Source organism: Leucoraja erinacea, chromosome 22 (assembly GCF_028641065.1).
Source record: "Leucoraja erinacea ecotype New England chromosome 22, Leri_hhj_1, whole genome shotgun sequence".
In the NCBI taxonomy this organism is placed as follows: Eukaryota; Metazoa; Chordata; class Chondrichthyes; order Rajiformes; family Rajidae; genus Leucoraja; species Leucoraja erinaceus.
Window position 1 is genome coordinate 7,450,982 of NC_073398.1, and position 24,783 is coordinate 7,475,764.

Genomic DNA, 24,783 nt, shown 5'->3' on the forward strand with positions numbered 1-24,783 from the left:
AAATACAATAGTGGCTTTTATGAGGTTTTTGGATAGGCACATGGATATGCAGGGAATTGAGGGATATGTGTGGATCACGTCCGGGCAGATGAGATTAGGTTAACTTGACGTCATGTTTGGCACAGATATTGTTGGCCGATGGGCCTGTTGTTCTGCTGTACTGTTCTGATCTACGTTTTACTGTCCATCCGTCAAGGGGGGGCACGGTGGCGCAGCGGTAGAGCTACCGCCTTACAGCACCAGAGACCTGGGTTCGATCCTAACTACGGGTGTGTGTGTGTAGAGAGTTTGTACCTTCTCCCCGTGATTTTGTGTGGGTTTTCTCCGTGATCACTGGTTTCCTCCCACACTCCAAAGGTTTATCGACTTAGTATAAATATAAATTGGCCCCTGTGTGTGTAGGCTTGTGTTAGCGTGTGGGGATCGCTGGTCTGTGTGGACTCGATGGACCGAAGGACCTGTTTCCACGCTGTATCTTTAAACAAAAATAGGATAATAATAATAATAATAATAAATTTTATTTATGGGCGCCTTTCAAGAGTCTCAAGGACACCTTACAAAATTTAGCAGGTAGAGGAAAAACATGTAAGGGGAATGAAATAAATAGTAGAGACATGACTAGTACACAAAATAAAGACAGAATTCAATACAAAACACAATATGAGGCAATTAATGCATAGATGAAAAGGGTGGGGGACGTGGGGCTAAGGATAGGCAGAGGTGAAGAGATGGGTCTTGAGGCGGGACTGGAAGATGGTGAGGGACACGGAATTGCGGATCAGTTGGGGGAGGGAGTTCCAGAGCCTGGGAGCTGCCCTGGAGAAGGCTCTGTCCCCAAAACTGCGGAGGTTGGACTTGTGGATGGAGAGGAGACCGGCTGATGTGGATCTGAGGGACCGTGAGGGTTGGTATAGATAGAGGACAGAGCATACACTTCTGAAAAATGTACCTGAATCACTCATGGAGCCATGATCACCGATACAGGTCTGCAGTCCTGGGACCGGTTGTGTGGTGAGGTACCAAACCGCATGCAACACGTCCGTCGCATGGATGCGATTGTGATCTGTTGAGTACAAAATAGCAGTAAATTAAACATTTATCATTGCTATTAAAAGGTGTTTTTGAATGTCAAGTATGTAGGAAGGAACTGCAGATGCTTGTTTACACTGAAGATAGACACAAAGTGCACAAAGGCACAAAGTGGGTCAGGCAGCATCTCTGGAGACAAGGAATAGTCTGAGGAAAGGTTCCGACCCAAAACGTCACCTATTCCTTTGCCTGACCCATTGAGTTACTCCAGCACTTAGTGTCTATTCTCGGATGTCAAGAAGCAAATAAAGAAATGTTAATATATTGGAACCCTTTCATAATCATTGTGGTGCCTCAGAGTTACATAGTTTACTGTGAATGTAGTTTCAAAGAACTGCAGATGCTGGTTAATACACAAAATGACACAAAGTGCTGGAGTAATTCAGCAGGTCAGGCAGCATCTCTGAAGAACATGGATAGCTGACGTTTTGGGTCGGGACCCTTCTTCTGGCAGGAAGAACTGCAGATGCTGAATTTCATATTAGACACAAAATGCTGGTAACACAGTGGGTCAGGCAGCATCTCTGGAGAACATGGATAGGTGATGTTTCGGGGTTGGTACCCTTCTTTTGATGGTGGGGGGAAGGGAAGCAAGCTGGATAAAGGGGAGGGACAGGACAGTGTGTGGCAGGTAATAGGTAGACGCGGGCAAGGGAGGGAGGGGGGGTGACAACTAAATGGTTGGAATAAAGGCCAGAGATAAGAACAGAAGGTGTTAGAGAGTTGGGATGAGTTGTAGGTTGTGAAGCCAAGGGAAGGAAGGTAGCTGATGGATTGGGGGGGGGGGGGGGGGGGGGGTGGAAGGGAGAAATAGGTGAGAGTCCAGTCAGGGCACAACGGAGGGATGGGTGGGGTCCTTTTGTGAATGTAGTTGATCTGATGATGGAAACATAGCTGCCAAAATATGTACAGCAAGTTCAACAATTAGCTTTATGCAAGTGACCAGGCAATCATTTGAAGAATGATGAATACCCCACTGCGTATGTGATTGTTATAAATATAACCAAATCATATAAAATGTCTACACACTATGTAACAGTGCAGTTTCTGGAAAACAGAGAGTTTATTTTCTCCTCAACAGTGGCTGATAGTGTTTGAAACATCTTCCAACAAACCAACTTAATGAAATTCAAATAAAAAGCGAAGAGAGAAAAAAAAAAAAAAAAAAAGGATTTGTAGGCTAATTAGCTTGGTAAAATTGTGAAATTGTCCCAAGTGTGTATAGGTCCGTGTGCGGGGATCGCTGGTCGACGTGGACTTGGTGGGCCAAAGGATTTCCACGCTATATCTCTGAACTAAACTAAACCAAACTAAACTAATGATGCTGCAACAAGACTTATTTTTGACTGTATCTACCAACTGCTATATGTGCAGCATTTCAAGAGGGACAAGAGTCACGAATACTTAATTGTCATATGTATCGACAATAAAACAGCGTTACAGGTCCCATTAATTACACACAGAAAATATATAATGATCAAAAGTACAATAAAGTAATAACAGTAATTCTAGGCAATTGTGCAAAAAAAAAAGTCTGTAGTGCAACCAAAGACACACAGCTCATATAGAAACAAGGAACTGCAGATGCTGGTTTACAAAAGACACAAAATGCTGGAGTCAGGCAGTATCTCAAGCTAACATGGAAAAAGCAGCATTCCGTGTATACGGTTCTACGTTCTATGTTTGTTCCCAACCACCTGTCTAAAGAAGGGTCCCGACCCAAAATGTCACCTATCCATTTTCTCCAGAGAAGCCTGGCTGACCCGTTGAGTTACTCCAGCACTATTTAAGCTGTAGGTGTAGGTCATGTGTACCAAGGTGCAGCAAAGAGGTTTGGATTTTTTTAGAGATACATTATGTAAACAAGCCCTCAGACCCATTGAGGCCATGCCGATCAACGATCACCCATACACTAGTTCTATCCTACACACTCGGGACAATTTTCAGAGGGCCAATTAACCTGCAACCCTGCTCGTCTTTGAAATGCGGGAGGAAACTGGAGCACCCAGAGAAAACCCTCACGATCACAGGGAGAACGTGCAAACTCCGCATAGACAGCACCCAATCTATAGATCGCACCCGGGTCTCTGGTGCTGTTTGGCAGCAACTCTACTACTGCATCGCTGTGCCAGTTCTATCCAAACTGTTCAGAATATATATATAGCCGAATGGAGCAGTTACTGGCTGTGGCTGAAGAGAAAAGATGCTGTCTGGGCTGCCACGTGACCATCTAGAGGCTAACCATAAGACACACACCCAGGGCTGATCACCCTGCGATGGGCCTGCCTCGACTGAGGGTGTCTTGCGATAAGAGGCCGAAACACCCAGTGACGTTGAGGTACACAACTGAAGATGTGTCTGATTGGTAGCAATATCACCTAGTGGTCATCCCCAAGAATACCAAATGTCAATTGTAGTGAAAAATGTTAGGGATTGTAACATCCAGTACTACTAATCAATATAGCATACATAAATACAACCAAGTACAAACTCAAGCACAACGGATAAAGCAAAGGGGAAGATACAGGGTCTGGAACATAGTTCTCAGCACTATGGCGCATCAGTTCCAGAGACAAAGTCCAATGTCTGCAATTTTTTTTTTTCAATTCAACTTTAATGTCATCGCACAAATACAAGTATCAGTACAACGAAATGCAGTTTTGCGTCAGTCCGTAGTAGTTGTACATAAAGAAAAAAAAAAAAAAATAGAAAGAGGGAAGATACAGAATAATCAGGAAATACAGAATGATTAAACAAAGGGGACGGAGGGACCAGAGAAATCTATCGTCGGGACTCCGAGTTCAGCAGTGTGATTGTGTTGTTATAGAAGCTTTTCCTCATCCTACTAGTACGTGACCTGAGGCTCCTGTACCGCCTCCCTATATAGGTATAGGTCAATTGGACAGAGCCCTAGTTTATGGAAGGACCGTTCAGAACTCTGATAACAGAGGGGAAGAAGCTGCTCTTGGATCTGGAGGCGAATTGGACTGTACTCTAGCTTATGGAAGGTCCATTCAGAAGGGGAAGGTGTTCGGGCAGTGGGGAAATGGATTAGGGGCCATGTTATCCACTGGGCATCTGAAAGAGAACGTGGTTTTCCTTTAAGTATCAACACGTCCAAAGTGGGAATGCTGCCCTGCCGTGTCAGACGCTGACTGACGAGTCACGAGGTTGGGGTGGCTGAATCCAGGGATCAGCGTGTCTTGATGTACAGGGTGCGATAAGTCGGCTCAGTGAAGCTGTGGTGAGTGCAGAACATTCCTGTTTGCTGTGTGGGACAAACATCGAATGTGCTGCCAGCAAATAAATAATGATCACAACATTTCACCAATAACAATCCTTTAATGTTTTCCCGAACGGCTTACGGGCTACTTGACCCAGACGTATTTTGATGTGTTTGAGAGTGCAGCTGTTGCATGTGTTATTGGAGAGTAGAATAGCCCAGGAACATTAAAGCTTGCATTTTACTTGCCAGCTCCTCCTACCTCCTCCTCCTCCACTCTCTGGGCACAAGAGAAATGTAAAGCAATGCCATGCCAACACGGTGGCACAGCGGTAGAGACCCCAGAGACCCGGGTTCGATTCTGACTACGGGGGCTATCTGTACGGAGTTTGTATGTTCTCCCCGGTTGGGGGGAAGCTTTTTCTAATCTCTTACCTCGATACAGATGCGATTTTTTCCCGTATCATATCTCCGTCCACACTGCGGCCTAACATCAAGGAGTTGGCAGCCTTTGCTGGAGACTGACTTTTGAGGGTTCCACCGTAGAGAGCCTTCGGGACTTTAACCACGAAGCCCGCAATCCCTTTGCCAGGATCGACCTCAGAGCTCCAACCGTGGGTGCTTGTGGACTTAACATCACAGAGCTCATGGGCTTGGTCAGAGACCGACTTCAGGAACTCCAAGCCACAGGAGCTTCGACCACCGACTGCGGGAGGCTTTGATCGCCCCGACACGGGAGAATAAAGAGGAAGAAGATTGGACTTTTTTGCCTTCCATCACTGTGGGGAATGTGGGGAATCCGCTGTGGTGGATGTTTATGTTAACCTTTATGTACAGTGCCCTCCATAATGTTTGGGACAAAGACCCATTATTTATCTATTTGCCTCTGTACTCCACAATTTGAGATTTGTAATAGAAAAAAATCACATGTGGTTAAAGTGCACATTGTCAGATTTTAATAAAGAACATTTTTACACATTTTGGTTTCACCATGTAGAAATTACAGCAGTGTTTATACATAGTCCCCCATTTCAGGGCACCAAAATGGTTGGGACACAGCATTGTCATGTAAATGAAAGTAGTCATGTTTATTATTTTGTTGCATATCCTTTGCATGCAATGACTGCTTGAAGTCTGTGATTCATGGACATCACCAGTTGCTGGGTGTCTTCTCTGGTGATGCTCTGCCAGGCATGCATTGCAGCCATCTTTAGCTTATGCTTGTTTTGGGGGCTAGTCCCCTTCAGTTTTCTGTTCAGCTTGTAAAAGGCATGCTCAATTGGGTTCAGATCGGGTGATTGACTTGTCCCCTCTCGAGAATTAACAATGTTTTAGTTTTTGAAAAACTCCTTTGTTGCTTTAGCAGTATGTTTGGGATCACTGTTTTGCTGTAGAATGCGTTTTGAGGCATTTGTTTGAACTTGAGCAGATAGGATGTGTCTATACACTTCAGAATTCATTATGCTACTACCATCAGCAGTTGTATCATCAATGAAGATAAGTGAGCCAGTACCTTCAGCAGCCATACATGCCCAGGCCATAAAACCCCCACCACTGTGTTTCACAGATGAGGTGGTATACTTTGGATCTTGAGCAGTTCGTTTTCCCCTCCATACTTTGCTCTTGCCATCACTCTGATATAAGTTAATCTTCATCTCATCTGTCCACAAGACCTTTTTCAAGAACCGTGGCTGCTCTTTTAAGTACTTGGCAAACTGTAATCCGACCAAAGGTACACAAAAAAGCTGGAGAAACTCAGCGGGTGCAGAAGCATCTATGGAGCGAAGGAAAAAGGCAACGTTTCGGGCCGAAACCCTTCTTCAGACCATCCTATATTTGCAGCTAACCAGTGGTTTGCATCTTGCAGTGTAGCCTCTGTATTTCTGTTCAATGAAATCTTCTGCGGACAGTGGTCATTGACAAATCCACACTGGACTCCAGAAGAGCGTTTCTGATCTGTCGGACAGGTGTTTGGGGATTTTTCTTTATTATAGAGAGAATTCTTCTGTCATCAGCTGTGGAGGTCTTCCTTGGCTTGCCAGTGCCTTTGGAATTAGTAAGCTCACCAGTGCTCTCTTTCTTCCTAATGATGTTCCAAACAGTTGATTTTGGTAAGCCTAAGGTTCGGCTGATGTCTCTAGCAGTTTTATTCTTGTTTCTTAGACTCATAATGGCTTCTTTGACTTTCATTGGCACAACTTTGGTCCTCATGTTGATAAACAGCAATAAAAGTTCCAAAGGTGATGGAAAGACTGGAGGAAAGACTAGGTTTTTTTTAAAATTGTATGGCAACTCAAATTTCACTGTACCAATTGGTGCATGAGACAATAAACGTAAACTTGAAACTAGGTGCTGAGAGCTCTCTTATACCGGCATTAAGGAGGCAATTAAACTCACCTGAGCAATTATAAATGCCTGTGAAGTCATGTGTCCCAAACGGTGTGGTGCCCTGACATGGGGGGGGACTATGTATAAACACAGCTGTAATTTCTACATGGTGAAACCAAAATGTATAAAAATGGTCTTTAATAAAATCTGACAATCTTCAGACCCTTTGAAACCATGTGGGCTTTCTCCAGGTGCTCTGGTTTCCTCCCACACTCTAAAGCTGTGCAGGTTTGTTGGTTAATTGACCTGTGTAAATTATCCCTGGTGTGTAGGATAGAATTAGTGCGAATGGTTGATCGATTGTCGACGCCGACTCGTCGGGCATGCAGCAGCCTGGGAGCGAAGGAAATAGGCAAGGCCTGCTTCCTTTGTGTTTTGGTCTTGCAATGTTGCTGGAGAAACTCAGTGGGTGCAGCAGCATCTAGGAGCTGTATGTTTTGAAACTAAACTAAACTAAGCGGCGGGCTTTCTACCAGGTTCGCTGCTGTGCCGACCACTCTAAAGCTGTGCAGGTTTGCAGGTTAAGGCTGCTCCAAGGTGGTGGGACCAGAATTAGTGTGAATGGTTGAGCGATTATAACTCCCATTCGACGGGTATATAGGCCTGCTTATATACTGTATATCTATATATATATATAAACTAAATATATATATACCATATTCGCTATATGCCGATATATTGCTAGACCAAAGTGCTGTTCCAATATTCCACCATGCACCCGTTAGCATTATAACTCCATTGACAGGAACTGAAGCCGTTCCCAAATGTAAGATTCCAGCACTCCCCTGCGGCTCCCTCAGCGGTGGATTAAAAAGAAATTCCAATTACACCTCCCCTGCCTGCTGTAGCAGTGAAAAGTTCAGAGTGTTCCTGTCTTGCAACTTTGTTTTGAAATGTGTTGGAAGCTGATAGGAAGGAGCAGCCGTCAACGAATCAAAAGGCAGAAAGGCAGCCGGATGGACGTCAGGCGGCAGCCACAGACTTTTATATAATAATAGATATATATATTTCCAATCAACAACAATCATGTTTGCAGTGAGTGGTGGCTCAAACAGTATTTGTGGTGACTTTCCCCCACACACACAATGCAAAAAGATGTGACAATACTTACATGGAATATCTCTGTAGCCATTTTCTAATGCATGAAAGTAGTTCATAAACTCCTTCAATGGGATTTTAAATATTTCAAACAGCCCAGTATCTTCAAACAGTTTGAATGCTACCTGCAGAGAGAAAAGGGTTTGATAGTTAGTGCATGGAAATTATAATATTTAGTAGAGAGAAAAAAATCACAGGCTCACTAAAGTTATCATATCATTGTACCTTAATTGGTACACGTGACAATAAAATACCTTTGAAGGTAGACAAAAGTTCCAACTGGATTTTGTTTAGTTTAGTTTGGTTTAGAAATAAAGCACGGTAACAGGCCCTTCAGCACAGACGTTGTGGGCCTGTTTCAGCGCTGTATTCTATGTTCTATGTTTCTGATCATGAATTACCCAATCTAAATTAATTCAAATGACACATCCATTTGACATTAAGCTCATAGCTGCACTTTATAAAATTTTCTTTAGCTTTCCCCTTCAGATGAAACCTCCATGTGATATTTATTTGAGTTGTTTATCTTTTAATATTTTATCTTGTATGTATCGTTAGCTTTTAGAAATGTTTGAATGGTGCACTGACTGGCTGACATTTTTAAATTTCGTTGTACATGGTTTATGTTACAATGACAATAAAGAAACTATTCTATTCTATTCTATTCCATTATAGATTTAGATTTAGGTTTAAGCTTATTATTGTCATGTGTCATTGTCAGTATGTACACACAGGTAGGTACAGCTTTATTTTGCATGCTATCCAAACAGATACCATCCATATATACAATCAAGTAAATGTCAAATACTATCAAAGATAGACACAAAATGCTGTAGTAAATTAGCGGGACAAGCAGAATCTCTGGAGAGAAGGAATGACTTTTTTGGTTCGAGACCCTTCTTCAGACCTTTGTTTTATCTTCAGAATTTTTTTTTTAATCTTCAGAACCTGAAATGTCAATCCTTCTATCCAGAGATGCTATCCAGCATTTTGTGCCTATCTTCAGTGTAAACCAGTTCCTTCATTGTACTCAAATACAATAGTTTAGTCTTGGTTTCAGTTTAGAGATACAGCATGAAAAAAGGATCTATGCTTCCCAGAGTCCACGCCGACCATCGATCACCCGTTCACACTAATTCTATGTTATCTCACTTTTACATCCACTCCGCTCACACAAGCAGCAGTTTTCAAATGGCCAATTAACCTACAAACCTGCACCTCTTTGGGGTGTGGGAGGAAACCGGCGCACCAGGAGCAAACCCACGCGGTCACGGGGAGAACGTGCAAACTCCACACAGAGGTCAGGATCGAACCCGGGTCTCTGGGGCTGTGATGCAGCAGCTCTACCCGCTACACCACTGTCATTCGACGGAGCAAAGTCATTTGAAAAGGACATAAAGTACTGGAGTAACTCAGCAGAGACCTAAAACGTCACCGATCCATGTTCTTCAGAGACTGCTGCCTGACCCGCTGAGTTACTCCAGCACTTTGTGTCTACCTTCGGTGTAAACCGGCATCTGCAGCTCTTACACATCTAAAAGGAAATGCTGGAGAAACTCAGTGAGTCAGGCAGCGTCTCTGGCGAAAAAGGATGGGTGACATTTCGTGTCGTGACCCTTCATTAGACTGAATCCATTTGTATATTAAGCAGCGTCTGCTGTTCTTTTTTTTTCTTACACTCTTAAATTATTCTGGAATAGATTGGGGGGAAAAAATACAACTGCTTGTTTTAAGATTGGGAACCTGGTAATTGCAGCATGAAAATGACTGCCCTTAACTCCGATTGAATCTGCCATTGATCAGTCGTAGTGTGACATTCTTTTCTCCAGCTTAATCCCTTGGTGTCCTTGGTGCCCTACGTCATGTTGGCTTAGCAACAGGTACATCCAAAGCACTGCATTAAAAAAGGTGGCTTGAAAATAAAGAGACCAAAGAAATCTGGAACATCTTAAACAGATACAATGCCGCTGTTAACCTCGCTTTTGAAATTGTACAGCTCAGGCTGCATCTTGAGCATCAGAACCCTTGAGCAATATTTGTGTTTGTTGTTTCGCCTCGCTGGCCGTGGCACAGAGGTAGAGTCACTGCCTTACAGCGCCAGAGGCCCGGGTTCAATCCTTGCTACGGGCGCTGTCTTAAATTGTACGTTCTCGCTGTGACCACGCAGGTTTTCTCCGGGTGCTCCAGTTTTCTCCCCGATCCCAAAGACGTGCAGGTTTGTAGGTTAAATTGGCTTCTATAAATTGTCCCCCCGTGTGTAGGATCGACCTAGTGTGAGGGGGGGCGGTCGTTGACCCCGCGAGGACTCGGTGGGCCGAGGGGACTGTTTCTGTGCCGCATCTCTGAACTAAACTAATCTGTCGGCTTGGACGAGTTGGGGCCAGGGACCTGTTTCTGTGCTGTTTCGCTCCATGAGGACCAAGCAAAGAAACAAATAGAGGCCCAAGGAACGGCAGATGGCGGTTTAACAAAAGAAGTGCTGGAGTAACTCTGCGTCGGGCAGCATCTCTGGAGAACACGGATAAATGATGTTTCGGGACAGGATCCTGGGATCCTTCTTCAGAGCATATTATTGGGGTGAAAGGCAAGGACTGGGGTGAGAAGTACTACGGGCCAAAGCGGATTTGTGGGTGAGGCATGACAGCATCTATTACAGCAGGAGGGAAATCTATTACAGCAGGAGGGAAAACCATGAAGGGTGTCAAAGGTTACGGTGAGAAGGCAGGAGAATGAGGTTGAGAGGGAAAAATAGATCGTCTATGATTGAATGACGGAGTAGACTCAATACCTACTCCACCTTGCTGCCCTCTTTCCTTTCAGCATTAACCCTTTGAGGGTTTCCTTTGAGCATTTTATATTTTTACTGCTAACACCTTGCATATGTCAGAACAAACTAGTAATCTAACCAAAGTCAAGCCCAAAACCAAAGTCAAGCCCAAAACAGTTTTCCACAAGGTTCAGTTTAGTTTAGCTTAGCTTTGTTTAGTGTAGTTTAGTGTATTGTCACGAGTACTGAGGTACAGTAAAAAGCTTTTGCTGCGTGCTAACCAGTCAGCGGAAAACAATATTTGATTACAATCAGGCCATTCACAGTGTACAAAAACATGATAAAGGGAATAACATTTACGAAGCAAGACAAAGTCCAGTAAGGTTCGACTAAAGATAGTCCGAGGGTCTCCAGTGAAATACATTGTAGCTCAGGACCGCTCTCTAGTTGTTGATAGGATGGATAGTTTAGATTAGTTTAGTAATATAGCGCGGAAACAGGCCCTTCGGCCCATCGAGCCCACACCAACTAGTAATCACTCCGCACGCTAGCACTATACACGTCCATACACATGCGGCAATTTGTAATTTTCCCCGAAGCCAATTAATCGACAAACCCGTACATCTTTGGAGTGTGTGAGGAAACCGGAGCACCCGGGGTAAACCCACGTGGTCTCGGGGAGAACGTGTAAACTCTGCACAGACAGCACCCGTAGTCGGGGATCGAACCCGGGCCTCTGGTGCTGTGAGGTAGCGGCTCTACCGCTGCGCCACCGTGTCGCCCCGTGTGTTTACACAACACAGAACAGCATCATAAAGCTCTTGCTCACCTGGCTGAGGATCCGGCCACATTTTGAGCCTGTCATCTCCATGAGATCAAAGATGGGAAAATTCCAGTTGTTCAGTTGTGTGAATGTCATCTCCAGATCTTCCATGAGGAGAGGTTCTGGGGCAAGGATTGGTTTCTCCTGAAAAGAAAATGAAAGGAAAGGCTGAGCTGGAGTGACATTGGAACGTGGACATCTTTACTCAAAGCCTTGGGGGGACAATTCAAACCCAATACACCCATCAGGAATCTGAGGAGATTGGGACCAATGCTGGTTTCATCATGCCAGACGTTACCGAGACACAAGGAACTGCAGAATTGTCAGAAAAACACCATGTATCAAGAGGCAAGTCAGGAGTGTTTTATTGTCATATGTTCCAGATAGAACAATGAAATTCTTAAAGCCCTGTCTCACTGTACGAGTTCATGCAAAGAGTTCTCCCGAGTTTGCCCCGATTCGAACTCGGAGATTTACGGTAATGGACGCTCGTCGGTACTCAGGGCTCTCGTGGACATTTTTCAACATGTTGAAAAATCTTCACGAGCTTCCCAAGTACCTGCTGTTAGTGTTACAAACCGCTAAGAGACGTCCCGAGCTCCGACGTACTTTCTACGTGCTTACCACAAGTTTTATTTTTTTTTAAACTCGGGAGAGCTCTTGAATGATCTCGTACAGTGGGACAGTCATTTCTTGCTGGAAAAACTCAGCGGGCCAGGCAGCATTGTTTAGTTTAGTTTTAGTATAGAGATACAGCGTGGAAACAGGCCCTTCGGCCTATCGAGACCACACCGACCAGCGATCCCCGTACACTAGCACTATCCTACACACTAGGGACAATTTACAATTTTCCCGAAGCCAATTAACCTACAAACCCGTACGTCTGTAGAACATGGGAGGAAACCAGAGGACCCAGAGAAAACCCACGCGGGTCACGGGTAGAACGTACAAACTCCGTACAGACAGCACCCGTGGTCAGGATCCAACCCGGGTCTCTGGCGCAGTAAGGCAGCAACTCTATCGCTGCGCCACCATGCCAGCCCTGAGGGAGGAATGGACGTACAATGTTTCAGGTTGGAACCTTTATTTAGACTGATGGGGTAGGGGGGGGGGGAAGAAGCTGGAAAATCATTGTTCCTCCCCCCACTCCCCCTCACCTCCCTTTCCCAACTCATTCCTCTTTACTTCATCGGCCTGAAGAAAGTCCCTGACCTGAAACACCGTCTGCCCATTCCCTCCACAGATGATGCCTGACCCGCTGAGTTCCTCAAGCACTTTGTGTTATGTGTGGCTTCATCACAAATTGAAGTCATAGAGTAATATTGATCAACATGCACAAATGGCAGCCTGTGAGTTTGGCCAATGTGACTCCTGTTACATTTATTCATACTTCTATTATATGGACGCTCACATTTTTCATTCCAAAGTCCCCTCTGTGTGTATTTATATACAAACATAAACTGCTGATGCAACCTTGTCATGCTATAATTGCACCCTCTCCCCAGTAACAGTGACGTAGTCCAGCTCAATGAGGTGACAGCCACGATATATGTCCCATAATAATGCCAGAAATCTGCGCATGTGATATGAATGTACGCTTAGACTGCGGAATAGATCTCTGATCTCGACCCTCGACATTCAGTTCAGAGTTTTGTTTCGAATTCAGAGATGCAGCAGGGAAACAAATCCTTCAGCCCACCAGGTCCATGCCGACCATCCATCACCCGTTCACACTAGTTCTATGTTAACCCATTTTCTCATCCACTCCCTACACATTCGGGGCAATTTACAGAGGGACAATTAACCTGCAAACCCACATGTCTTTGGGATGTGGGAGGAAACTGGAGCACCCGGAAGAAGTCACAGGGAGAACGTGCAAACTCCACACACACAGACAGCACCAGAGATCAGGATTGAACCCGGGTCTCTGATGATGTGACGCAGTCTGAAGAAGGGTCTCGATCAAAACATCGATTATCCATGTTCTGCAGAGCTGCAGTCTGACCTGCTGAGTTACTCCAGTACTTTGTGCCATTTGTGCTTTGTGCCAGCATCTGCAGTTCCTTGTTTCTACATTTTGTGGGACGACAGATGGCGCAATGGGCTAAGTGTTCGGCTGGCGACCGGAAGGTAGCCGGTTTGAATCCCGCTTGGAGTGCATACTGTCGTTGTGTCCTTGGGGCAAGACACTTCACCCACCTTTGCCTGTGTGTAATGTAATGTAATTATGTGAAGCACTTTAGGGTCAATGCAAGTTGACTAAAAATGTGCTATATAAATAAGATTATTATTATATTATTATTATTATTATTATTATTATTATTTTGACAGTCCAACCCGCTGTTCCACCGTTTGCTCCGGTTTCCTCCCACATCCCAAAGACGTGCGGGTTTGTAGGTAAATTTCCCCCAAGAGTGAAGGGAGTGGATGAGAAAGTGGGATAATGTAGAACTAGTGTGAACGGGTGATCGATGGTCGGAGTGGACTCGGTGGGCTGAAGGGCCTGTTTCCATGCTGTATCTCTAAATCTAAAAAAAAAACAGAAACAGTTTGTTTTGGATTTGCGAGTCAGAAGATGTGTTATGGAGTCCTTGCTGTCTTTTAATGTGGGGTCAGATCGCATCATGAACCATCTTTGCTAGGTTTAAGTTCTGGCACGGCAGAGTAACAGCTAACCAGATCACTGGGACAAAGCCTTTATAGCTTTACTTTTAGAATTTTAGCCTTTAGTCTCATAGACCAGAGATACTGCGTGGAAACAGGCCCTTCGGCCCACCGAGTCCACCCCGTCCAATGATCACCCCGTACACTGGCACTCTCCTACACACTAGGGACAATCTACAGTTTTTACCAAAGCCAATTAACCTACAAACCTGCACGTCTTTGGAATGTGGGAGGAAACCGAAGCAGCCGGAGGAAAGCCACATGGTCAGAGGGAGAACGTGCAAACTCCCCATCGACGGTACCCGAGGTCAGGATCGAACCCGGGTCTCTGGCGCTGTAAGGTGGCAATTCTACTGCTGCACCACCATGTTGCCCACACTAGTTCGATGTTATTCCACTTTCAGATCCTACACCCTAGGGGCAATTTTACAGAGGGCCAATTAACCCACAAATCTGTACATCTTTGGGATGTGGGAGGCAAACCAGAGCACCTGGAGGAAACCCACAGGGTTACCGGGAAAACGTACAATCTCCGTACAGACAGCACCCGCTGAGGTCAGGATCGAACCCGGGACTCCGGCGCTGTAGGGGGCAACTCTACTTGTGCGCCACTGTGCTGCCCATAGACTCAACACAGACGGAACGCTATTCCTCTGAAAGTACCTCAGCTGGGATGAGGTGGAGCAAGGTGATGTCCTCGGGCCTGTAGATCCCACAGCCAGACCCCGTGAGGGACTGCTCCAAGCCTTTGGCTGAGGAGTCCTGGTCTTCATCGTTCTGCGTGATGTCGCTGCTGTCGCTGTTGTTTGTCTCGTGGGTGCTGTCATAGTCCGAGGTGGCTTGGGTGGGGTCGTCTGTTGGAGACAAATGTCCAACCATTCATTACCTTACCACGGCTTGGTGAAGTGCCTGCTCCCATCAGCAGTGAATCCAAAGACCTTATACCTTGTTCCCTGTCGCCCCACTCCTCTCATCCCTAAGGCCTTTGCCTGTTTAAACCTCATTCTTTCACCACAAGACCATTAGGTGTAGGAGCAGAATTAGGCCATTCAGCTCATTGAGCCCGCTCCGCCATTCAATCATGGCTGATCTATTTTCCCTCTCAACCCCATTTTTCTGCCTCCTCAACATAACCTTTGACACCCTTACTAATCAGTAACCAATCAATCTCTACTTTAAAAATACCCAATGACTTGGTCGCTACTGCCGTCTGTGGAAATAGATTCCACAGATTCACTACCCACTGGCTACAGAAATTCCTTCTCGTCTCCATTCACCATTAAGGTACCTCTTCCAGGCCATTCTAATGACTGGTAGGTACATAATCAGCTGGAAAGTCCTCTCCAGAGGCTACAATGGTAGGGATCACAGCCAAGATGTATTACAGGTGGCCAAGATGTACAACACTTACCTACAGCCACATGATCCATGTCCCTCCATTCATATCCAAAGGATTCGTAAACATGACTATTGTATCTGCCTCCACCACCACCACCACCCTCAGCAGCAAGTTCCAGGCACACACCACACAGGGTAAAGAAACTTGCCCGCACACTTACTTTAAACTCTGCCTCTCTCACGTTAAAACTATGCACCCAACTCATTGACTTTTCCACCCTTAGGAAAAGGTTCTGACTGTCTACCCTATCTATGTCGCTCATAGTTTTATATACTTTGATTGAGTCACCCTGCAATCTCTGGCATTCCAAGGAAAACAACCCAAACTTGTCCAACCTCTCATAGGCTCATAGAGTCTATACAGCCATGGAACCAGGCCCTTCGGCCCAACTTTCCCACTGGCCAAGATGCCCCATTGATACTAATCCCACCTGCTTGCATTTGACCCCTATCCTTCTAAATCTTTCCTATCCATGTACCAGTCCAAATGTCTTTTAAATGAGATAGTACCTGCTTCATCTACCTTCTCCGGCAGCTCGTCCCATATAACCCATCACCTTCTGTGTGAAAATGTTGCCTATCGGGTTCCTATTAAATTTTTCCCCCCTCACCCTAAACTTATGACCCCTGGTTCTTGATTCCCCAACTCTGCTCAAGAGACACTGTGTCTTTACCCGATCTATTCCTCTCATCCTCCCACGTTCTAAGGAATAGAGTCCTTGCCTGCCCAATCTCTCCCTAGAGCTCAGGCCATTGAGTTCCGGCAACATCCTTGTAAATCTTCCCTGCTCCATGTACATCTGCTCTCCTGACATTAACCTAACATCAGATAACCCAAAAGCCTGTCTCAAAATCCCTCCAAAGAACAACTTTGACAGTCTGATAATCCGACACTGAATCTTCATTGGTGTCACTGTTGGAGATTAACTGCTCACCTGCCCGGCTCGGTAAGTGCCCTGTTGTCTCCACTCTTCCCGCTGTGCTGTCCGAGTGCATCAGCTTACTGAAAGGCCGACCACAACTGCAACATCAAATACACTGAATTTTAGACAGAAGCACGCGAGCTTTAAACAATGCGCGTGTCCAGATGACATAAGAGACCGCAGATGCTGGAGTCTTGCGCAAGAGAGAAAGTGCTGGAGTAACTCAGCGGGTCAGACAGCATCTGTGGAGGGAGTTTTACCGGCGATGTTTTGGTTCGAGACCTTTCTTCAGACGGATTGTAATAGCGGGGGGGGGGGGGGGGGGGAAACAGCGCAGAAACAGGCCCTTCGGCCCACAGAGTCTGTGCTGACCACCGATCGCCCCGTACACTAACACTATCCTACACACTAGCGGCTATTTACAATTTTTACCAAAGCCAATAATCCTGTACGTCTTTGGAGTGTGGGAGGAAACCAGACCACCCGGAGAAAACCCACGCAGTCACGGGGAGAATATTTAAACTCTATACGGACAGCGCCCGTAGTCAGGATCGAACGTGGCACTGTAACACAGCAACACAACCACTGTGCCACCGTGCAGCCTCTGTTATTTAGTTACTTAGTTAATGGGCTGGTTCAAAAAGCGGTTGGATAAGCAGATGGGTTGGGAGTGAGGAAACGTTGGCTGAAGAAGACAGGATGGAAGAATGGTCACACCAGTCGGGTTCAACAATCTGTGCAAATCCACGTAGATATTCAACCTTACATCTGTGTGGGTGCGTCAATGATCAGGATTGACATGGCACGCGGCAATATATAACATGGTTTAGTCTAGACATCGCTTTCTCACTGAAACCAGTTTTCCTTTGTAAAGTGTCAGTAACATTTAATTGTTCCAATGTATTTTGGCTGAGCTGTAACTCCTTGGGCCTGCAACATGTTTTACGATTCATTCCCACGCGCCTGCACCAAGATCCGCCTGCACTCGTGTAGGAAGGAGCTGCAGATGCTGTTTACACCGCAGATGGACACAAAATGCTGGAGTAACGCAGCGGGACAGGCAGCATCTCTGGAGAAAAGGAATAGGTGACGTTTCGGGTCGAGATCACTCTTTGTTCTGAAGAAGGGTCTCGAACCGAAAAGTCATCTATTCCTTTTTCCCCAGAGATGCTGCCTGACCTGCTGAGTTGCTCCAGCATTTTGTGTCGATCTTCTGCCTACACTCATACTTGGAGACAGAAGGAACAGCAAATGCTGGAATCCTGAGCAGGGCCGGAATCTGTGGAGAAAAAGGATGGATGACGTTTCGGATCAGGGGGCCTTCTTCAGACGCCGACCTGAAACGTCACCCATCCTCTTTCTCCAGAGATGCTGCCTGACCCGCTGAGTTACTCCAGCACTTTGCGTCCATCTTTGAAAGCAAAGGCCGCACCTTGCAAAGGGAGAACGGCAGAGTTTCTGCCTATATTTGGATGCTAATAAATCTCCAGTGACAAAAAATGAGGAGCAACTGTTTAATATCAACCTAATTTGGCTGACAACTATTATATAAATAGTACCAACAGATATTTATTGAAAAAGGATTGTAAAACGCAAAGTCGAGTCATGTCGACTGCTTTTAGGACAGTGAACATCACACAGAGAGCCTGAACGGAAAACGACAACAACAAGATCTTTCAGTGACTGCAGTTAAAAAAATCTGGTGATCTTTGAATTTCTGATCCTACCACCAGCCACCTAGAGTCATAGAGTCTGACCTGCTGAGTTTAGTTTGGTTTAGTTTAGTTGAGAAATACAGAACGGAAACAGGCCCATCGGCCCACCCAGTCCAGCGATCACCCCACACACTAATGCCCCTGTCCCACTTAGGAACCCTGAACAGAAACCTCTGGAGACTTTGCGCCCCACCCAAGGTTTCCGTGCAGTTCCCGGAGGTTGCAGGTGGTTGCCGGAGGTTGCAGGTAGTGGAAGCAGGTAGGGAGACTGACAAAAACCTCCGGGAACTGCACGGAAACCTTGGGTCTCCAGAGGTTTCCGTTCAGGTTTCCTAAGTGGGACGGGCATTACTTTCTTCAGTTTAACAGGCCTCTAAACATCTATCTGCATACTGCAGTTAAAGTGCTGGAGTAACTCAGTGGGTCAGGCTGGCCAGGCAATGTTTCAGGTGAGGACCCAATTTTAGACTGATTGTAGTGGGGGGGGGGAGAAAGCTGGAAGAGATGCCTCGTCAGGAATATAACTTAGATGTCTTCAAAAAGTAAACTGGAGACACAAGGAACTGCAGGTGCTGGAATCTTGAGCAAAGCACAATTGCTGGAGGAACTCGGTAGTTCAGGCAGCAACTGTGGAGGGGGATGGACAGAGAGGCGATGGTTTGGGTCGAGACCCTTCTTCAGACATTTGTATATGGAGTCTGAACGAGGGTCCCGACCCGAAACGTCACCTGTCCATTTCCCTCCACAGATGTTGCCTGACCTGCTGAGTTCCTCCAAAATGTTTGTGTTTGTGATCAAAGAGCATAACACGATATTAAATCACAGAGAAGAATATTGGATAGTCACAAAAAGCTGGAGTAACTCAGCAGGCCAGACAGCATCTATGGAGAAAAGGGACAGATGATGTTTCGGGTCGAGATCTTTCTTTGCTCTGAAGAAGGGTCTCGACCCGAAAAGTCACCTATTCCTTTTCTTCAGAGATGCCATCTCACCCGCTGAATTACTCCAGCTTTTTGTGTCTATCTTCGGTTTAAACTAGCATCTGCAGTTCCTTCCTACACATGAAGAATATTGGAACAGTGTTGATCCGGGAGGTTAGTTTGTTAGCTGTGTTTTAAAGGACAGAGAATTTGAGAGATAGCCGGGTTGCAGGGAGAACATTCTCAAACACAAGACTAAGGCAATGGAAAGGACATGTGTTATCATTGGAGACTAATATCAGAAAAATCATAAGAGCCAGAACAGTATGGAGGCATGGTGGCACAGCGGTAGAGTTGCTGCCTTACAGCGCCAGAGATCCGGGTTCGATCCCGACTACGGGTGCTGTCTGTACAGAATTTGTACGTTCTCTCCGTGACCGTGTGGGATTTCCCCAGATGATCCGGTTTCCTCCCATATTCCAAAGACGTACAGGCTTGGAGGTTAACTGGCATCAGTTGTACATTGTCCCTAGTGTGTAGGATGGTGTTAATGTTAGTAAATTGTCCCTAGTGTGTAGGATAGTGTTAGTGTGCAGTTATTGCTGGTCGGCACAGACTCAGTGGGCTAAACGGCCTGGTTTCCATGCTGTATCTGTAAACTAAACTAAACTAAAGCAGCAGTATAGAAATATACTTGTAAGAATGGGTGATGGTGGGGAGGGTGTGGGGTGGTGTCTAGGGTAGTGGGTGTTAGCCTGAAGGGCAATTTTTACCTGATTATATCTTATCATTTTACAGTGTTCAACTTTACTAATCCATATATTTATCCATTTTACACTCAGGAAGGGGATTTCCTTGGTCATATGAACTGAGCTGACAAGTTTAGGATACACTAAAAGTAGCTGTGTACAGCACAAAGCGTTTAGCCGTCCTGTACTTATGCTAAAGCGAGCAGTTCATACGATGTACAAAGCCATGTGACAGATTCAATCTAAATGAATGGTGATAGATGATACAGCTGTATCATGGATCTATAATACTTGCAGCTATACTGTGCTAAATAATCCCAACACAGGATGCAAGCCTACAAAAAGGGCGGCACGGTGGTGCAGCTGGCAGAGATGCTATCTCACAGTGCCCGACACCCGGGTTCGATCCTGACCTCGGCTCTCTGTGGAGTGCGCACGTTCTCCCTGTGACCATGTGGGTTTTCTCCGGGTGCTCCGTTTTCCTCCTACATGCCAAAGACATGTGGGTTTGTAGGATAACTGGCCTCTGCAAAATTACCCCCTAGTGTGTGGGGAGTGGATGAGAAAGTGGGATAACATAGAACTGATGTGAATGGGTGATCGATGGGCAGAAAGACCCGTTTCCATCATGTTCAGTTGAATTTTGTTTAGTGGAAACAGGCCCTTCGGCCCAACCCTTTGACTCTACGACAAAGTCCAATGTCTACACTGGTGAATCGGACAGTACACTAGCTTATGGAAGGGCCGTGCAGAAGCCTGATAACAGAGGGGAAAAAGCTGTTCTTGAGTCTGGTGGAGCATACTTTCAAGCTTCTGTCCCTTTTGACAAGAATGGGTGTGGGCTCAATGGGATGTTAGGATAGAGTCGTCAAGTAGAGTTGCTGCCTTACAGCGCCAGAAACCCGGGTTCCATCCTAATTACGGGTGCTGTCTGTATGGAGTTTGCACGTTCTCCCCGTGACCCGCATGGGTTTTCGCCGGGATCTGCGATTTCCTCCCCCACTCCAGAGACGTACAGGTTTGTAGGATAATTGGCTTGGTAAAATTACAACTTGTCCCTCGTGTGTGTAGGATAGCGTTAGTGTGCGGGGATCGCTGGACAGCGCAGACTCAATGGGCCGAAGGGCCTGTTTTCCGCGCAGTATCTCTAAAGTAAACAAAACTAATTACAATGTACAAACTCATGTCTTTGGCTTTGGGAAGTCCTAGCCTGTCTTCCAGTCTTCCAAGGTGGTGACTGATATAAGTGTAGGCAGTGCAGAGGAGAGCGGAGAAATGACAAGTGCTTACCTACTGCAGATGACACAGGTGCCCCTGAACTGCCCCGCTACATCTGGCGCACTCTGAGTGTAGGTCAACGGCTTGTGTGGGTTCCGCCCTGGTTTGGTCATTATATCCGCGGTGTCCGGGAATTCAACTGCGGAGGTTTTGGAGGTGGGGCTTCCAGTCGGGGTCCCCTGGATCGGCGAGTGGGACGGGGAGGTGAGAGGTGTGATATTGGAAGAGTAACCTGGCGAAAGAACAACCTCGTTAACAATTTCCATTCGTGGACTTGACCAATAAATTAACAAAACAAAAGGAGACCCCCAAATTATTAATGAATGTAACAGATCATTTTTAATAATAGACCATGCATGTTAAGAGTAAATGAAAATTAATGAACATGACGGAAACAGGCCCTTCAGCCCATCGATTCCATGTCACCAACGATCACACGTTCACAAGAAAACTGGTGCTGGAAATAGACAATAGACAGTAGGTGCAGGAGTAGGCCATTCAGCCCTTCGAGCCAGCACTGCCATTCACTGTGATCATGGCTGATCATCCACAATCTGAAATTTAGATTAATTTACACCGGATACAGCAAGATAACAGGCCATTTGGCCCACCGAATCACCAGTTCATGCTAGTTCAGCATTATCCCACTTGCTCATCCACTCCCTGTAAACTAGGGGCAATTTTATAGAGGACCAATTAACCTACAAACCCACACGTCTTTGGGATGTGGGAGGAAACCAGAGCACCTGGAGGAAAACCATGTGGTCGTAGGGAGAACGTGCAAACTCCACACACACGGACAACACCCGTAGTCAGGATCGAACCCGGGTCTCTGGTGCTGTGAGGCAGCAACTCTACCGTTGCACCACGAAGTTGAATGGTTCTGATGAAGGGCATTTGACCTGAAACTCCAACGCTATTTCACTCCCCATAAATGCTGCCTGACCTGCAGTGTGTTCAGGGCACTATCCGCCTCTGTGACAGTTAAGAGCCAAAGATTACTTTTTATTTTTAATTCATTTTCAAAAAAACCTGTCGGCACAGAAAAGTCAAAAATCAAAACACATTTGCTCACCTTGTCGAATTTGCCGTTTGCCATTCATGTGGTTGGCATTGACAATCGTATGGGAGGCTGAGAACGATCGACTTTTAGCAATAGTCAACAGGACTGAAGGAGAGCAGTTGTAAGGCTCTGTGTTAAAGGAACTGAGAGACACAGAGATTATAACCACTGTGGCCACAGCCATTCATTCCATTTAACTGACACCACAAATCTCAAAAGTTTTTTCCCCGAATTGTGCTTTTCACTAATGTCTTACTTTTCCGCACAGTCTTTTCTCCTTTTTACTGTCTTGTAGAAATTGGTATCGTTATTGGTATTAAGTATGGAGATACAGCGTGGCAATAGGCCCTTCGGCCCACGGCGACCATTGATCACCCATTCGCACTCGTTCCACATGATCCCATTTTTGCATCCACTCCCTACACACCAGGGGAGATTTACAGAGGGCCAATTAACCTACAAACTCACACGCCTCTTTCGGATGTGGGAGGAAGCCGGAGCACCTGGAGGAAACCCGTATGGTCACCAGAAGAGCATACAAACTCTATACAAGTAGATCAGGATCGAGCCCTGGTCTCTGGCGCTGTGAGGTGACAGCTCTACCAGCTGCGCCAATGTACCTTCCTAATTAATTCACACTAGTTTTCTTCCTGGTTCCCTCGTTTCCTCCTGTACCTCAAAGACGTGCGGGTCTGTAGGTTAATTCCCCTCCGTAAATTGTCCCCGAGGGAGTGGATGAGAAAGTGGGATACTATAGAACCAGTGATCGATGGTTGGCCTGTACAGATGGCCCGTTTCCATACTGTATCTCTAAACTGTAAGCACTGAGAAAACATCTTAAGATGTTTACAGGGACACAATAGGCAGCAGTTGACATTAAGCCAAAGAGGATTTGAGAAATCCTGGGAGAATTAATAACTTGGTCAAAATAGTGACGGTGGGAGGAAGTTGCTCTAAAGATAGTGGAATGGGAGGCGTAAAGATACAAAGACCCCATAAATCAGATACTGATCTACAATGTGACAACAAATGAGTTTTGGATCACTGAGACAAAGAATTGGCAAACGTATCGAGCACTGAGTAATCTCTTCGAACGTTCATGGTTCAAATTGGTACTGCTATTATGGAAAATCTAAACCCATTTGTGACTTGACAATATTCATGGACATATAACATTGAACAGCACAGCACAAGAACGCGCTGTACAAGAACTTCAGCCCACAATGTCCGGTCCGAATATGATGCCAAGTTAAACTGATCTCATCTGTCTGTGCATGATCCATGTTCATAAAGCAAAGCCTCTTCAAGCATCTTAAATGACATTATCGTATCTGCCTCCACCACCACCCCTGGCAATACCTTCCCCCCCCCCCCCCCCCCCCACCGGCACCAACCACCGACTCTGTGTAAAAAGCATGCTCCGCACATCTCCTTTAAACTTCCCCCTCTCACCTTACAGCTATGCCCCCTAGTGTTGGATATTTCCATCCAGCAAAAAAGGACATAACAAGCCCTATCGATGCCTCTCATCATTTTGGTATACTTCTTTCAAGTCTCTTCTCAACTTCCAATGTCCCAGAGAAAACAATCCAAGTCTATTCAACCTCTCCCTGTGGCAGAAGTCCTCTAATCCAGGCAGCATTCCACTAAGTGCTTTCAACAGTAGCCAATGTACCCAGCTTGTGCTTGTAATCTTTGCAACCTATCACCATGACTAACATTTTATTAAAAGTGCGATAGAATATAGTTATTATATACTAATAGCACAACTAAATGCACAGAAGACGTGAGAAGTGAAGTCCATAAAGGGTTAATGTAAAATATTAACCTTAAGTTTGGACACATTGGCACAGCTGGTAGGGATGCTGCCTCACAACACCAGAGACCTGGGTTCAATCCTAACCGCAGGTGCTGTCTATGTGGAGTTTGCACGTTCTCTCTGTGGCGTAGCTAGTGGAGCCTCTCCCCACAGATCACACACGCCAGGTTCCAACCCGACTTCTAATGCTGTCTGTGTGGAGTTTGCACATCTGCCCTGTGACCTGCGTGGGTTTACCCCGGGTGCTCCGGTTTTCTCCCACATCACCAAGACGCGTGGGATTGTAGGTTAATTGGCCCTCTGTAGATTGCCCCAAGTGTGAAGAGAGTGGATGGGAAAGTGGGATAATATAGAACTAGCGTGAATGGGTGATCGATAGTCTGTGTGGACTCGATGGGCCAAAGGTCCTGTTGCCATGTTGTATCTCTAACCTCAATACTTTAAGCAGACTTTGAGCATTTTTGTATCTAGCTCTTTTGATCTCCAGAGATTGTGCCTGGTCCGCAGAGTTCCTCCAGCACTCTCTTTTTTTTTGTAATTCAACATCTGCAGTTCCTTGTATCCGTGCTTCTCTCCTTGGTAGGTTTTGGGTGCAAGAATTACCTTGAGTGGGCATTAGGCAATAACAAGTCCAAATCCACATTACTCACGCTCTTTTCTACAAATTATTTATTGCAGTGATTTTCAAGATTTTCCACTAAAATCAGACCTGGCATTATTTTCCAGGAAGAGTTCTGCATGTCGAGATGTGCAAAACTTGGCTGTTTCAATCTGGGGCTTTCGTTGAAATTGAAAGGCTAGAAACTGGAGCCGTTTGATTTATTCTAATTAGAATCATACAGTGGAGAAACAGGCCCTTCGGCCCA

General features: G+C 45.7%; 1 protein-coding gene across 3 annotated transcripts in view; it reads right to left on the bottom strand.

The window, feature by feature from the left end:
* pde3a (phosphodiesterase 3A, cGMP-inhibited) overlaps positions 1 to 24,783 on the bottom strand; it is a 328,346-nt gene that overhangs the window by 29,040 nt on the left and 274,523 nt on the right. For all 3 annotated transcript variants that reach the window (XM_055652876.1, XM_055652875.1, XM_055652877.1), the window contains 7 exons: positions 22,111 to 22,241; positions 21,048 to 21,267; positions 16,386 to 16,471; positions 14,716 to 14,906; positions 11,395 to 11,532; positions 7,812 to 7,923; positions 950 to 1,063 (listed from right to left, as the gene is read on the bottom strand). In XM_055652876.1, coding sequence (XP_055508851.1) covers positions 950 to 1,063; positions 7,812 to 7,923; positions 11,395 to 11,532; positions 14,716 to 14,906; positions 16,386 to 16,471; positions 21,048 to 21,267; positions 22,111 to 22,241 — 992 coding nt within the window. The remainder of the gene's footprint in view (positions 1 to 949; positions 1,064 to 7,811; positions 7,924 to 11,394; positions 11,533 to 14,715; positions 14,907 to 16,385; positions 16,472 to 21,047; positions 21,268 to 22,110; positions 22,242 to 24,783) is intronic.